Source organism: Balaenoptera physalus, assembly GCF_965194825.1.
Source record: "Balaenoptera physalus genome assembly, chromosome: 14".
NCBI lineage: Eukaryota > Metazoa > Chordata > Mammalia > Artiodactyla > Balaenopteridae > Balaenoptera > Balaenoptera physalus.
Window position 1 is genome coordinate 32,593,357 of NC_138893.1, and position 14,560 is coordinate 32,607,916.

Consider the following 14,560-nt stretch of genomic DNA (forward strand, 5'->3'; position numbering starts at 1 on the left):
GGGGATCCCCATGTGGGTTGCAGGCTCACCAGCAGCTTAGCCCAGCGAGGGAGAAGCAGCGCAACGTTCCTAGTTGCTAACACTCAGTCCTGCTTTTCAACATAGGGAACGTGGAAATCATGCCTGTTGGTACGTAAGCACATGTCTGTTGATTTCTTTGTATATAAAAATGAAAAGACATTCCACAGGATCAGGGCAGCTGTAATTGATGGTATCTGAAAGAGCTACTACATTAATATTTAGCTAATTCGTATGAATAGGCTATTGTGTTTACTTAAACAGATAACATGAATGCAGACACCTGACAGCATGAGGTATGCTTTTCATTTAGGTCAGATTTGTAAAAGTCTTTGTGTAGCGACAAAGCTCATTATTTATTTTGTGCTCTCAATGCTTTCTTTTTTAGTGGCTGTGGACGGATTTTTCTAAGTAGAAGCTTTTAAAATGAAAGATGATTGAAATTGTTTCAGTATATGCCAGGCCCTGGGAGACTTGTGATAAATAGGAATCGAGTACTCCCTGGGGAACCCTCAAAAGAATAGGTGTGTTTATGGGCATTTGACACCCCAAGTCAAGTGGCTACCAAGTTGCCTACTCATTACACATGCAACTGGATTCAGAGGAGAGAAGGGCAGCTCTATTTTCTCCCCCGGCTCCCCTCCCGCCCTCCCCCTGGGCTTTCTGTCTCTGATGCACATGACCGACAAGTTTTGCCTCACTTTGCTCTGCCTTGGCATCATGTCGATACCACCTATACCCCCACCACCTTGACACTTAGATAAGCAGAAGGATAAAGAAGATACAACATGTCCCTCTTAAGAAATCCCTGTTTCACCTTTATAGCAGGTTTCAAGAGCAAGGGTGAGTCAAAGAAGGGTAGGTGTTTTGGATGCAGTTTTTCCACTTTCTGATTCCACCATGACAGCCTGGCTGTTAAGTGAAGGGCATTGTTACCTCGCCAGGAACGAGCTGTGTCATCCACAGAACAGAGGAGGAAACTTCTAAATCTGCATCGTAGACAAAGCCCCTTCCTACGCCCATTTTTGCTTCTGCTTTGTGGAGGGTGTGTGCTGTTGCTCAGTCTAACCCTTGTTAGAAATAAGCACTTATGGATCAGTCTTCAAGAATTTTAGTGTTCTAGAATGTTCTAGGATGTTCAGGGCCCTGCTGATTGGAGCTTTAGGGGGAGATACAGGGATTTTGGTTACCTGTTTGCTAAGACAGAATCACGCATGTGAAAAGTTAAATTGCTGTATAAGATTTCATTGGAAATCCTGGGCAGTAATAACGGAGGCAGTGTGCCTTCAGCCGAGGCTGTCTGTTCCTGGACGCCAGTCCTGCACATCAGAGAGTTAAAGGTATGGATTCCAATGCTTTGGAGAGTAGGTAGGGGAGACAGACAGTGGGCTCTGGAATCAAACTGCCTTGGCTCAAATCCTGCTTGCTCTTCTTCCTAGTTTTGTGGCTGTGGGCAGATTACGTCTCTGTGACTCAGTTTCCCCATCCCTAAACAGGGATTATAGTTGAATTTTGTCAGGATTAATACAGTAAACACGTGAGAGCTGTTGGGGCTTTGTCTGCAAATAAGAAGCACCCAGTCAATAGTGGTCATGAGCCATTATTAGCAGGCTTGAAGAATTTATGGCAGTATTCCCAATTGATGCTGTGACTTTAATTTAGAAAAAATGTCCTTCCTGTGGTAATTGAAAAAGGTGTCTCCTCCTTTGAGTTTAAAAAATCACTAGTGTCCCTGTCTTTGAGGGCTACTTAGAGGGCACAACTTTAATGTTTAATTGGCAGCTTCCTATTAAGTTACCTGCTTAGACATGCTGGTAGAATTATGGCATTCACAACCACCATTGCAGAGGAAGGAAACCTTTGTTTTTTTTTTTTCATTTTAAAAATTAAAACATATTTTGTAACATGGCTTGTTGACTTGTCATATAAAGTGCTGGGAAATTAATGATGCCTCCCTGAATTATTTTACCCTACTGAGATAAGTTATACTATTGATTACCCTTTGAAGCGCCAATGGATAAATTGATGTGGCTTTTGGGCACAACTTGTTTATGTGTATATGTGGTCCTTTCATAGGTGTGGTGATCTAAAATGATACATTTGAGGGGGACTCAGCTGTTGTTACGGTATGTGCTGTCACTGTGTGTCTAAAGTAGCATTTTAAAACATGATTCATAAATTTATATTCTGGCACTAAGAACAGGGAGAGAAGGTTCCCTGTTAATAGACATAAACTGTAAACTATCAAGCAGCCCACCTCCAGGGACCTTCTGGGAGGCCAGCTGGATCAGACTTCAGAAAATGTTTCCCTAATGTAAATATTACCCAAAGATTTTGAAAGCGTCGGATCGTTCACATACAAAAGAAAATGATCTTACCTGTTAGGAGTTTAATGATGGAGATGAAGCTATCCATCTATGTACATTATAATGTCATTTTCCAAAACAGGAGCACCGTATTGGACCAACACAGAAAAGATGGAAAAACGGCTGCACGCCGTCCCAGCAGCCAACACTGTCAAGTTCCGCTGTCCAGCTGGGGGGAATCCAGCACCAACGATGAGGTGGCTGAAAAACGGGAAGGAATTTAAGCAGGAACATCGCATTGGCGGCTATAAGGTAGAATGAAGTTTTCAAAACATTCTATTTCTTAAATTTTTATTTCTTTATTTTTTTAAGTAGTCAAAAGTTAGCAGGAACTAGAAGAAATATTCTTTTTAAAAAAATCAGTAATTATCATAATTGATCGTTTCCATGTTTGATATTTTAAAAAAATTACCCTGGACTTGCATGTAATTTTAAAGTACAGTCCCCATTTGTGTTGTTCTTTATATGAAGAGAGTTTAGTAATAGAAGGGTCGAAAGTTGAGGGTCTGTTTTCTATATGTTTTATGGTCTGTAAAACTAAAACTGGAGCAGAATTTGAGAAGTGTAAGTACAGTTGCCCTATCTGAGCAGGATTGTATGAATAGTGGATGGACTTGGATGAGGGACTGGGGTACGAAATACTACTTATTAAGAGAGAACACTTCCCGGGACTTCCCTGATGGCGCAGTGGTTAAGAATCCGCCTGCCAATGCAGGGGACACTGGTTCGAACCCTGGTCCGGGAAGATCCCACATGCCGCGGAGCAACTAAGCCCATGCGCCACAACTACTGAGCCTGCGCTCTAGAGCCCACGAGCCACAACTACCGAGTCTGCGTGCCACAGCTACTGAAGCCTGTGCACCTAGAGCCCGTGCTTCGCAACGAGAGAAGCCACTGCAATGAGAAGCATGTGCACCACGACGAAGAGTAGCCCCTGCTCGCCGCAACTCGAGAGAGTCCGTGCACAGCAATGAAGACGCAATGCAGCCAAAAAAATAAATAAATAAAATTAAAAAAAAAAAAAGAGAGAACACTTCCAAGATGACAGAGACAATCTCCCTGTCCTCCATCCTCAAGGATTCTGAAGAGCCCATTACAGAATGTGGTGAAATATAGTCTCATCACTCACTGGGGAGGTTGAAATTGACAGCCGTTTCCCTGAAGATGCCTCTTGAGGCATTTGTTCATCCATTGAGCAAATGTCGATCGAGTGCCCTGGTAGCAGGCACCGTCCTAGGCTCTGGGCAAAGCACGGCCCTAGCTTATCGGGGCTCCTCGTCCAACAGGAAGGCAGACAAAAGAGCTGGCAATCAAGACACTGATATGGGTGAAGTTAGAAGAGTATGTTGTGCTGTGGATGTGCAGAGAGAGGTGATGTTGGCTCCTTGGGAGACTAAGGTAAAGGAGATCAGGAAAGGATTCTAGGCTGAGTTTGAAGGAAGGCTGTCTCAGAAGAGTGATATGGAACCTCCAGATCATTTAGTGTGGAAGGGGAGAACTTTACGGATTTAGTGTATGAGGACGACTTAAGGAACCTTACTGTGAAATTCTTCGGTGCATTTGGAACATGAATGGGTGTATCAGTTACCCATTGCCTAGTAACAAATTACCCCAAGACCTGGTAGCTCTAATAACAGCATTTATTCTCTCATAGTTTCCATGGGTCAGGAATCCAGGTGTGGCTTAGGTGGCCTTCTGTCTCAGGGCCTCTCACAGGACGGTAATCATGGTTTCAGTTAAGGCTGGGGTCTCATCTGAAGGGTCAGTGGGGAAGAATCTGCTTCCAGACTCACTCATGTGGTTGTTGTCAGGATTCACTTCCTTGCAGGCTGTTGGACTGGGGGCCTCAGTTCCTCACTGGCCGTTGGCTGGAGGCCACCCTTTTGCCACATGGGCCTCTCCATAGGGCAGCTGACAGCATGGCAGCTGGCTTCCTGAGGGGGAACAGACAAGACAGAGGAGAGTATGAGGAAGACAGATGTCACAGCCTTTGTAACCTAATCACAGAAGTGCCTTCCCACCACTTTTGCTGTTTTCTACCGTTAAGTAAGTCACCGAGGGAGGTGATTATTGAGGGCACGAATATCAGGAGACATGGGGATCACTGGAGCATCGGAGAAACCTGCACAGTGGATGAAACAGAATATGCATCAACTCAGGCCCCAGGTCCTTAAGAACCATGTGGGAGAGGATTTCTTGGTGGCAGCAGTGTGATACCCAGGAGGACTTTCCTTGATGTACCGCTTACCTGTGTTAACACAGCAACATCACTTTAGATGGCAGGTGAGTCCCTGTCCCATCCCTGCTGCGCTCAAATGGGGCTTCCCTCCACACAAAGTGCCCTGGAGCCCTTTCCCGAAACACTCTACACAGTTACTCATCTTGAAAGGGTTAGTATTTTCGTCTGTAAGAATTTTTGACTTTTGTTTTAACATTGAAAAATTACTTTCTAGAAGCCAAAACCCAGAGGATAATTGGGAAAGCCTACGAGTAAATTTCTGAGTGCACGTGTGGGCAGTTTATGTGTGAAACAGATGTGAAACACATCTGCTGGAAGGTGGATGCCTTTGAAGCTGTGGAGTAGAAATACTTGGGTTGTCTTCTGCGACTCCTGCTCATTGGGGGAAGCAGTAGCAGGAGAACGATTTGTCTCTTTGTTCAGTCCTTAGACTGGTACAATGAGATGGGAGGTTGGCTTTTTTTTTTTAAAGAATGAATAGACAGAGATTTCATTAGGTGATGCTGGTTGTAAAGGAAGAGTTAAACCACTAAAATCGGGGCCCCTGGGATTGTTCTAAGCACCAAACGTTCTCTGAAATCATAACTGATGCAGTTCCAATGATTTATTTAAATACAACTTAAGTATAAGAAGGGTGGTCAAAATCTTGGTGGTTAACTCATTTCCTTCCTTAAGACAGTCTGGGAAATGAGTGCAAAGGGTCAGTGAGCCTCCAGAAACTCCTGGTCTCAAAATAAATAGGACCAACATCATTATTATGGGTAAGGAGCTTTTTGCAAATCTGAATTAGTGATTACAAATACGCTGGAAGACTAAGGGTGCCGAATGAGGAAACGCTGCTTGATTTTTAACAGGTGCAGTTCGGTTTTGATTATTGATGACAACATTCCACTAAATGAAGAGCAGCTATGTCCTAAAAGCGAAACTAGGAACCTTTAGCCCCTTCCCAAGGAGGCACAGATGACCAAAGTATTTTTGTTGTTTGATGTTGGAGTCATTTCTGGAGTGAAAGAGGAATGGAATTCGAGTGTGTGGGGAGAAAAACCTAAACTCTGTTCTGCTTTTCAGTGAAAAGGGCAAACAAAAGGGAGAGTATTACACCTTTGGAGCAGGGGTGGGGAGTGCCAGCCGGCAGGGATGAGGGTGCATCTCTTGCCCAGCTGGCCTTTCTCTCTGGAGAAAGTGGCTGGGACGGTGGGCCTGACTGGCCTGGGGGCTTGCCGCATCGCTGCAAGGGTAGTCAACCTGGGTTCACAACAGTTGTGGCATTGGTCACTCGTTTTGGGAATACGGGACACCCTTAGAAATTCCATTGAGCCCAACGGGCTTCTGGGACTTGAAAGGAAAAGACAGAGATCTCGTCTCTCCTGGGAAAATATAGTTACCTAAAGCCTAAGTCTTGCTAATGACGTGTTAGACCCACCCCAGGTCCCCGGGTTCCTAGGCCATGAAGTCACTAAAGGTCACAGAGGTGGACTTCCACCTGAGGGCCACCCCTGCTGGGCTGGGCTCCGGGGCAGAGTGGGGAGCATGGTCGTGATGGGGGCTTTTCCCTCTGATGTTTTCTTTGTTACCTACATATGCTTGTAAAGAACTGTGTCTCTGAACATTTGACCTGAGGGATCCGTATTGTACGGTTTGTAGTTTCCATTCCTCGGCACTTCCCCCCAAAGCCGAGACCTAATAGTTCACGTGGAGGGCCCGACTGATGTTCAAATGACCCCTCCTCTCATTCCCGTCCCTTTGCTCTTTTATTTAATGAAGAAGCAAAGTGTCAAGTTTTCCAAGATGTATTTTTCCAGAAAGCAAGACCTGAAATTTTCCACAAACAAAATTGTGATTTTTTGGTGTGCATTTCTGTGATTTTTTTTTTTTTCTCCTTCATAAATCTCATTCCATAAACCATGGCTGTGCTCTGGTGGCCCAGCTGTCTGTCTAGCTGTTTCTACCTGTTTATGGGCTGGGTACTTTGGCCCTGGTCTACTGTATTATGCATATGTGGCCATTGAAGGGAGAAGGAACACAAAAAACCAAAACAAAGTCAAAGAGAATTATGAAACAGGACAGAAAGCTCATTTTAATTAAAATGGCCCGTAGAGCTCTTTGGTATTCTGTGTTTCAGTCTTATTTATCAAAGAACTCATGCTGAGCCATTCTTAGGTTATTAAGAGTCAAATTACTGTTTTTCTTAGTATGTGGGCAAAGGCTGGTTGGATGTTATATAATGACAAAGCATGACTTGAAGCAAAACCATATCTCCCTAATTGTGCTGATGCCTGGGCTTTTTAACATCAGGTAAAAAGTTGGCTAAGCTCTCTGGGCTTCACATCACCTATCCTTAAGATGAGAAGATGGGATAGGAAATCTCTAACGTCTGATCCTTTCCAGCGCTAAAACCTGTGATTTAGTAGCATAACCATAATGCAGCGTCAGCCATTTTTCATCTTAAACAACAGCCCAGATTTTTTTTTTTTTTATAAGGAGGTTGCCTTTAAGGCTAGATACTTAGTAGGGCTCTGAGCAGTGATTACAATTAAATGTAGAAAAGCAAGAAGATGACTGAGAGAACTAATAGACCACCTCAATTACTAGCTCATTCCTAGGTAATGATTTAGGCATAGAGGAGAAGAACATTCTTAAAAACCGTCTTTCCAGCCACGTACTAACTGCATAAGACCCAAGAGAGATCATGGGATAAAGCTCTCCCTCAACATGGCCATAGAATTGGCACAAGAGCCCGCGGCGTCCAAGAGGTTAGAATTCCCACGGAGCCGCCTGGCAGAGGAAAGGAAGCATTGTAGAGTACGGAAGATTAGTTTCCAAGTACATTTCAGGTCCAAGAAAAGACAACTGAAAAAAAATTATTTTCTTACCACAGCTGAACTGGTTGTTTTGATGGTTAGGTTAGATTTACGTTTTCTAGGTTATTAAGTGTAATGCTTAACCCCAAAGTGTGTTTATTTGGAAAAATCACTACTAATGTGCTTTTTAATATATTTCTATTGGTTGAGCTTTTTTTCAACCAAGACACTTCCGCTTTAATGTCAGATCAAGCAGACTGTGATGAGAAGCAGGTGTGTGTTGGCATCTGCTGGCGTGTGTTGTCTGCTCACCTGTGTGCTGACTGTTCCAGGTGCCTCCTGTATACATGGCACCCTGTGCCCTGCACAGCCCAGAGAGGTGGGCACTGTTCTTTTGTCCCTTTTACAGATGGGGCTCCTAGGTGGTGGAGCTGTTATTTGGACCCAGGCAATTTTTGCTCCAAAGTTCATGCTCTTATTAAACTGCTTTCTTTCAAATATGGTTCCATGTTTTGTTAAAAAAAAACCCAGAACACTGTTATGATAAATGAAAGACACGTAGATAGTAATGGCTTCCCAAGAGCATATAATTATCAGTTGATGCAAGGTATACTGTTGAGAGTAAAGTTGGGGGGGAGGGGTATCATGCTGTTCTTCTAGCTTCCATGACCTGTATGAGATTTTTTTCCTGGTGTGTGGTAAAAGTATAACATAAAACTTGTCATTGATTTCTAAAACTTTTTCATCATCCAAAATAGAAACTCTGTATCCATTAAACATTAATTCCCTATTCCTCCTTTCCCCAGGCCCTGGTAACTTGTAATCTACTTTCTATCTCTGCATTTGCCTGTCTAGGTATCTCATATAAGTGGAATCATAGGAAATTTGTCCTTTTGTATCTGGCTACTTCACTTAATACGTTCAAGGTTCATCCGTGTCGTAGCATGTATCAGAACTTCCTTCTTTTAAAAGAATGGCTGAATAATATTCCATTATATGGCTAGATCACACTTTGTTTATCCATTCATCTGTTGATGGGCACTTGGGTTGTTTCCACCTTTTGGCTCCTGTGGATGTTGCAGCTCTGAACATTGGTGTACTAGTATCTGTTTGAGTCCTTGCTTTCAGTTCCTTTGGGTGTATACCTAGGAATGGAATTGCTGGATCATATGGTGATTCTGTGTTTAGCTTTTCAAAGAAGGCCATGACATTTTCAAAGAGTTAAGTTCAAAAGGCAGTGAATGCCCTTTTGGCAGTCGGTCCCCAGAGCACCTTTCTGGGCACCGTCAGGGAACAGGCATAGAAGAGAACAGCCTTGCATTTTATAATTCACTTCCCACGTCTTCTGGAGAGATCCATTGTTTACTGAGTAGAGGGAAGAGTTTCTGCCACTGGTCCTCAAAGATCAGAGCTCACCCAGCCCTGTTCTCAGCCCAAAAAGCAAACTTCTTGGCGTTTAAGCATTAAACAGGTGTTTGTCTCCAGGTCTGCGTGGTGATAGGAAGCAGCATGTACCACAGCCCTTGGCACATGTAAGCTCAGTTTGTATATACACATCCCAGAGGGATGGTTTGGAGTCCCCCAGGAACCAGCTGAAAATGGGGATCTGGCATGGGCTAGTAAGATTTTATGCATCCTCATGACACCTGGTCTATGTTGAATTGTAGTTCATGGGGCACCTTATGAAGTCCAGGGTTAAAAGGGAGTGCTGTCCTTCTCCATAATTTGAGCCCTGATACTGGTGGAAGGAAGTCTTGGGGGTATTTACCATCATGTGGACACATCATTCCTCGATTTGGCACAGAGCAAAACTTTCCATCCAGCTTCTGGCTGTTTATTCTGCTTGTTATCGAACACCTGGGTGTTTGGAAATGTTCAGAGTTTTTTGCAATGTGGAAAGCAAACATCCAGGTGACAGCTGGGTCTTTGACCTTTCACCTTTCACCTAGGTGTTTTGGTGTCCTACCAACTCAATCGACATTCCCAGTTGTCAGCTGAAGGCTAGGGCTTTTACATGCAACGTGGAGGCTTTAGGTAACTGAGGAATTCCGATAAAACCTGTCTGGGCCACCTTTTGTCTTTGCAATGACAGGGTGTAGAATGTTTGTGGATCCAGTTTTTGGATTACAAGTAAGAAGAGAGTTTAGGCCATTAGCTTCAGTCTGTTTGGTTTCAGTATTGAAATGTTATTTTTAGAAGTCTTTAGTGAACATAGTTTTGAAACCCCATGCTCTCTCATTTTGTTCCTTGGCAGATGAAAAATACTGATGAATTCCACAAAGATTTAGCCACAGGGAGGAATGAAAAGAAGGGATTGTGCATGTGTTGGTTAACGCAGGATTTCTCTTCTCCCTGGCTTTCGTGGTCTGTCTGCCGGAGAGTTAACACATGCAGTGGTTCTGCCACAAAACAACTACTACCCTAGGGTTGATTTCACTTTTTTTGTTGTGTGTGTGTGAGATTTATGTTTAAATTTGAAAAGTGAAAATGAGAAAAGAGTAAACATTTTTAATCCTACTACTTAATTATATAAAGTATATCACTAACAATTTAGTACATTTTCTTTCTGATTTTACCTTGTATACAAGTCATGCTTACAGATTCAGGCCTATATGCACCTAGAAGGTTGTGTGTGTGTGTCATGTGTGTGTCTTGTGTGTGTGTATATTTTTTACAAAGTGGAATCATGAATATACATATTTGCATTCAGGCTACTTGTTTTCATTCATCAGTAACTATTAATGATATTTTACCAGGACTGAACATAAGAATACCTCATTCTTTTTAATGACTGTATGCTATTCTTTTGGAATAAACTGTTCATTATGAATGAGTCTCCTGTTGGTGGATTCCAGTTTTTTTCTGTTACAAACTGTGCTTGAAGCAACAATTTTATTACGTGCTTTGAAGTAATCCTGCTCTTCTCTGTGTAGGCAAGATTTCTAGAAGTGGAATTAACTGTGTCCAAAAAAAAAAAAAATGTGTGTTGCTAATTTTAATGGGTACGAGCAAATTATTTTACAGAAAGATTTTTCTCAACTTATGTTATCAATTTGAGTTTCTATTTCCCTCCACCCTCACCAAGTACTCAGTGACATTGATCTTTCTAATTTTTGTTAATCAACTGGTGAATAACAGTGTCTCATCATTGTTTTAATTTGCATTTCCCTGCTCCTTAATGAGGTTAAGCATCTTTTCATATGTTTATTGAGTATTTACATTCCCTCTTCTGTGCAACCAAAGATGGTTTATGTTCATTTGACCTAAGTGGCAGAAACAATGGAGCATTAAAAAGCTGAGGAATTGAGAAAAACGTGTTGAAGATGACATCTTACATTTTTGTAGTTTCTTTAGGTTTACCCGGAATCTTGGTATGGAAATGGTGTGTTTAAAAAAGCACAGAAATCTTTGTGCCTCTGTTCCCCATCTTTGTAGAGTTACTGTTTGTAGTCTCTTAGCCTGTCATTAAGCAACCAGTAATTAATGGTAGGATGTCCCCTACAAAAGTGTCAAATAGTCTCCCTGTTGGAGACTTCCAAGGGCATCCACTGGAAAATGCCACAGCTCATAAAATTTGGGATTGGTGGTATGTCAAGGAATCAAATACTGGAGCCACGGTATAAGAAAATAAATATTAACAGCACTGTATGGGGCAATATTGATTGAGTACCAAGGTCTCTGGAAGGGCAGAAACACCCTGTTTGGTAAATGTGTTTCTCATTGTGAAAGCATTTTATAAATGTTAACTTATTAACATTATTGTCGTGCATCTCTAGGAAGTAAATATCCAGGGAGCACATGCCCTTGTAGATCTTAGGTGGAATGCCATAGCCCCGACGAAAGACTGGAGCTGACCATATGCCCTAGGGTTAAAAAAAGACAGTGGCATGCGGGGCTGTATATGCCAAGATTTAATGTCTTGGGCAGAGGCAGACCGTGCCCTGCCTTCACAATTCAGGTTCAGCTCCATTTGGAATCCACTCTGTGCCAAATCTGGATCCAGGCCCAAGAAAGACACTGACAGTTTGGATGGGGTCCAGAGACAGGCACTAGCCATGATTAAGGGCTTATGGGCATGACATTTGAGCAGGGGCTCAAAGAACTGAATATTTACAGCAGGGCTAAATGCTGGATTACGTGGCTTGGTGACATCAGGGCCCGAGTTACCCTCCACGTGACTGGTTCCTCAGAGGCCAAGAGGGTCCCATTCCTGATGCTCCTGAGCGCTTATGGAGACGGAGGGTCTCATTGTGGGTTCATCTGCCTCGAGTTAAATCAAGGAGCTAGCACCTGCCTTTTCCATGCTCTGAGCCTACAGCTCCAGGGTGGCCCCCAGGGGGGCAGGATTTCATTAGAGAATTCTTAAACTGGAGGTTTTAGCATGCACATTTTCTCCTCTTTCTGAACATCCCTTTTATACATTCTGCAGAGAAGGTGCTTATCCCAAGAGGAGACACAGCCTCTTGTTTTGGTTCTCCTAAAAGTCTGTGACCCAGCCAAGAGCAGAAAGTGAGTCTTCTCCAATGTAGAGAATAGACTCTCTCCATTGTACGTCTGATGACTTCAAGTTCATTTACTAGCAGACATTTCACCTGGGACAGTGAGACGAACACCCCATCACCAGCTCTAGGACCTTAGACTGAAACAACCTCCATGGTTTACAGGGGGAGTCGTTTTCAGGCAGCAGCTGAAGCAAAGTGACTGCTCGGAACTCAGTCTTAATTCGGGGCTTGTAGTCTGTTAAGAAGAAGAATCCAACCTTCACCCCCATGATGCTTCCTAAGACTGTTAGTGATGACCAGCAATCTTGTTTTTGGACTCAGCGTCTGTAACTGCACTCTGCAGTGATGGCTTGTGCTGAACTGAACGGCTGACATGAAAAGAGTTGTACTATAGCGTGTTCTTCTAACCTGTTACCTCTGTTGGCTCTGCTTTTCAAAGCGGACAGCTGCTCTGCCCTCCCCTTTTTATAATGGAGCGTTCACGAGACCATCTTCTTTATTCTCTAATTTAGTTCCTTGAATCACTCATGTGCTTGCACAGGCTCTGCTGGCATTATCAGTTTTTTATGTGATTAAGGCAGAAAACACTTGCAGTGCTCAGGGAATCATTCAGAAGGTCAGTTGGAATTCCTGAAATAAGATGAGTAGGCCCTGGCTTTTTATTTTTTCTTTCCATTTCTCCAGAATGCCTTGTCCAAAATGCCTTTAAAGAGTGATACGGATTTGGAGAGAAATATTAAAGCCATGAACCTGAAAGATGAAATCTGCATTTTGGCCTTGATAAGGAAAAATCATGCTTGCTTGAAAGCCTGAGTCTATTGAAATACTTTGAAAGCAAGGTGGAAACCTTAGAATCTAGTCTGTTTGCATGTTGACAGAACTAGGGTAAGAATCACAATAAACTTATTTTCTCACGTGCTGCTTACCTTTGAAAAGTCTCAAGGAGTTTGTAAACAGATGGATACACAACTTAAGTTTCCTGAGGATTCATTGCTCCCATGTTTGAAATTCCGAGTGTATCTCAGGAACATGTAGCATCTATTCAGCCAGAGATGGGAGGGGCAGACCTATGTTTCCAGCTGAAACTTCTTGAGATGTCCTGACAGCATCTAAGCGCTGTGGGGAAGGATCTAAGAGGACTTCAAACCAGAAGCTTCCAGGAACAATAACAGCACCTACCTTGTGGGCTCCTTGGGAGAGTTAAGGTTATATTAGCTGAGGTGGAAAGGAGCGCCCAGGAAAGTGCCTGGTTCACAGTACGTGCTCACTGGCGTTAGCTCTACGTAGTTCCTTGGTGCCGTAGGGGTTGAGGGCTCCCCGTGGTTGAGCAGTCTGAGGCTCGCCTGCCCTGGGGCACTGATACCGTGGGTTAGTATTAGGTTCCCCGGCCACTTGGCAGCTCCTGGAGGACCCCTCAAACCCATGACAGTGACAGACCTACTGCATACACTCTTTTGTATCTTAACATGACGATGTCAGCTTGCCAGATGTTCACCATGATGATAATTATTGTTTTCCTTTGTCACCAGTCTGAGTATTTATTATGAGGAAAATTTAGAATTCAGGTGATTCTTCTCTACCTTCCTTGTCTCCCTCAACTTCTTTTTAAATCAAGAAAGCAAAGCGCCTGGTGTTCTGTACTAAGATTGTTCAATAACCACCTTTACTCTCATCTTTGCAGGTGCGAAACCAGCATTGGAGCCTTATCATGGAAAGCGTGGTCCCATCCGACAAAGGAAATTATACCTGCGTGGTGGAGAACGATTACGGGTCCATCAATCACACGTACCACCTCGATGTTGTTGGTGAGTTTGCTCCTCCCCCAGTGGCAGCCACGTGCCAGCCTGCTGCAGCTTGACTCATTTGAAATTGTGAAAGTGAGTCTTGTTTCTCCCCGTGCTTTCAGGAGACTTGGTTTGTTTTCATTCTTTCTAAATACACGCTGTCATTTGGGAAGGACTCTTCTGTCATTTGACAATGTTCTGTTTCCTGATTGGCTGAGTTTTATGTGTTTTGCGTGATCCCCTTGGCTCCCAAGCCTCATCTTGTGTAATGTGGATATGGTGTGAGATGTGCTGATGTTCTGGAAGCTGAGGTTTCTCTGCAAAATGTTAGCGTGTGCAGGGAAAGGTACAGTTAGGCTGTGGGAGAACGTTGTTTCTGAAAGAAGGGCAACTGTATAATGCTGGCTGAAGAGTAAAGGAAAAGGTATTATAATGACTGAGCTTATAGCTGGTTGGACGAAGGTTAACGTCAAGGGACCCTTCAGTCCCATCAGAAGAAGGTCATTAGACACTACAAGTTCAATGTCTATTCCTAGAAGCTATTTCTTCCGTGAAAAGGGAACTGTTTTTTTTTTTTTTTTAATTAATTATTTATTTATTTATGGCTGTGTTGGGTCTTCGTTTCTGTGCGAGGGCTTTCTCCAGTTGTGGCAAGTGGGGGCCACTCTTCATCGCGGTGCACGAGCCTCTCATTATCGCGGCCTCTCTTGTTGCGGAGCACAGGCTCCAGACGCGCAGGCTCAGTAATTGTGGCTCACGGGCCTAGCCGCTTCGCGGCATGTGGGATCCTCCCAGACCAGGGCTCGAACCCGTGTGCCCCGCACCGGCAGGCAGACTCCCAACCACTGCG

The 14,560-nt window shown here is 43.5% G+C and overlaps 1 protein-coding gene across 16 annotated transcripts in view; it reads left to right on the forward strand.

Moving 5' to 3' along the window:
* Positions 1 to 14,560, forward strand: part of FGFR2 (fibroblast growth factor receptor 2) — a 102,480-nt gene that overhangs the window by 36,440 nt on the left and 51,480 nt on the right. For all 16 annotated transcript variants that reach the window (XM_082423979.1, XM_082423987.1, XM_082423989.1 and 13 more), the window contains 2 exons: positions 2,467 to 2,636; positions 13,608 to 13,731. In XM_082423979.1, the coding sequence (XP_082280105.1) occupies positions 2,467 to 2,636; positions 13,608 to 13,731 (294 nt within the window). The remainder of the gene's footprint in view (positions 1 to 2,466; positions 2,637 to 13,607; positions 13,732 to 14,560) is intronic.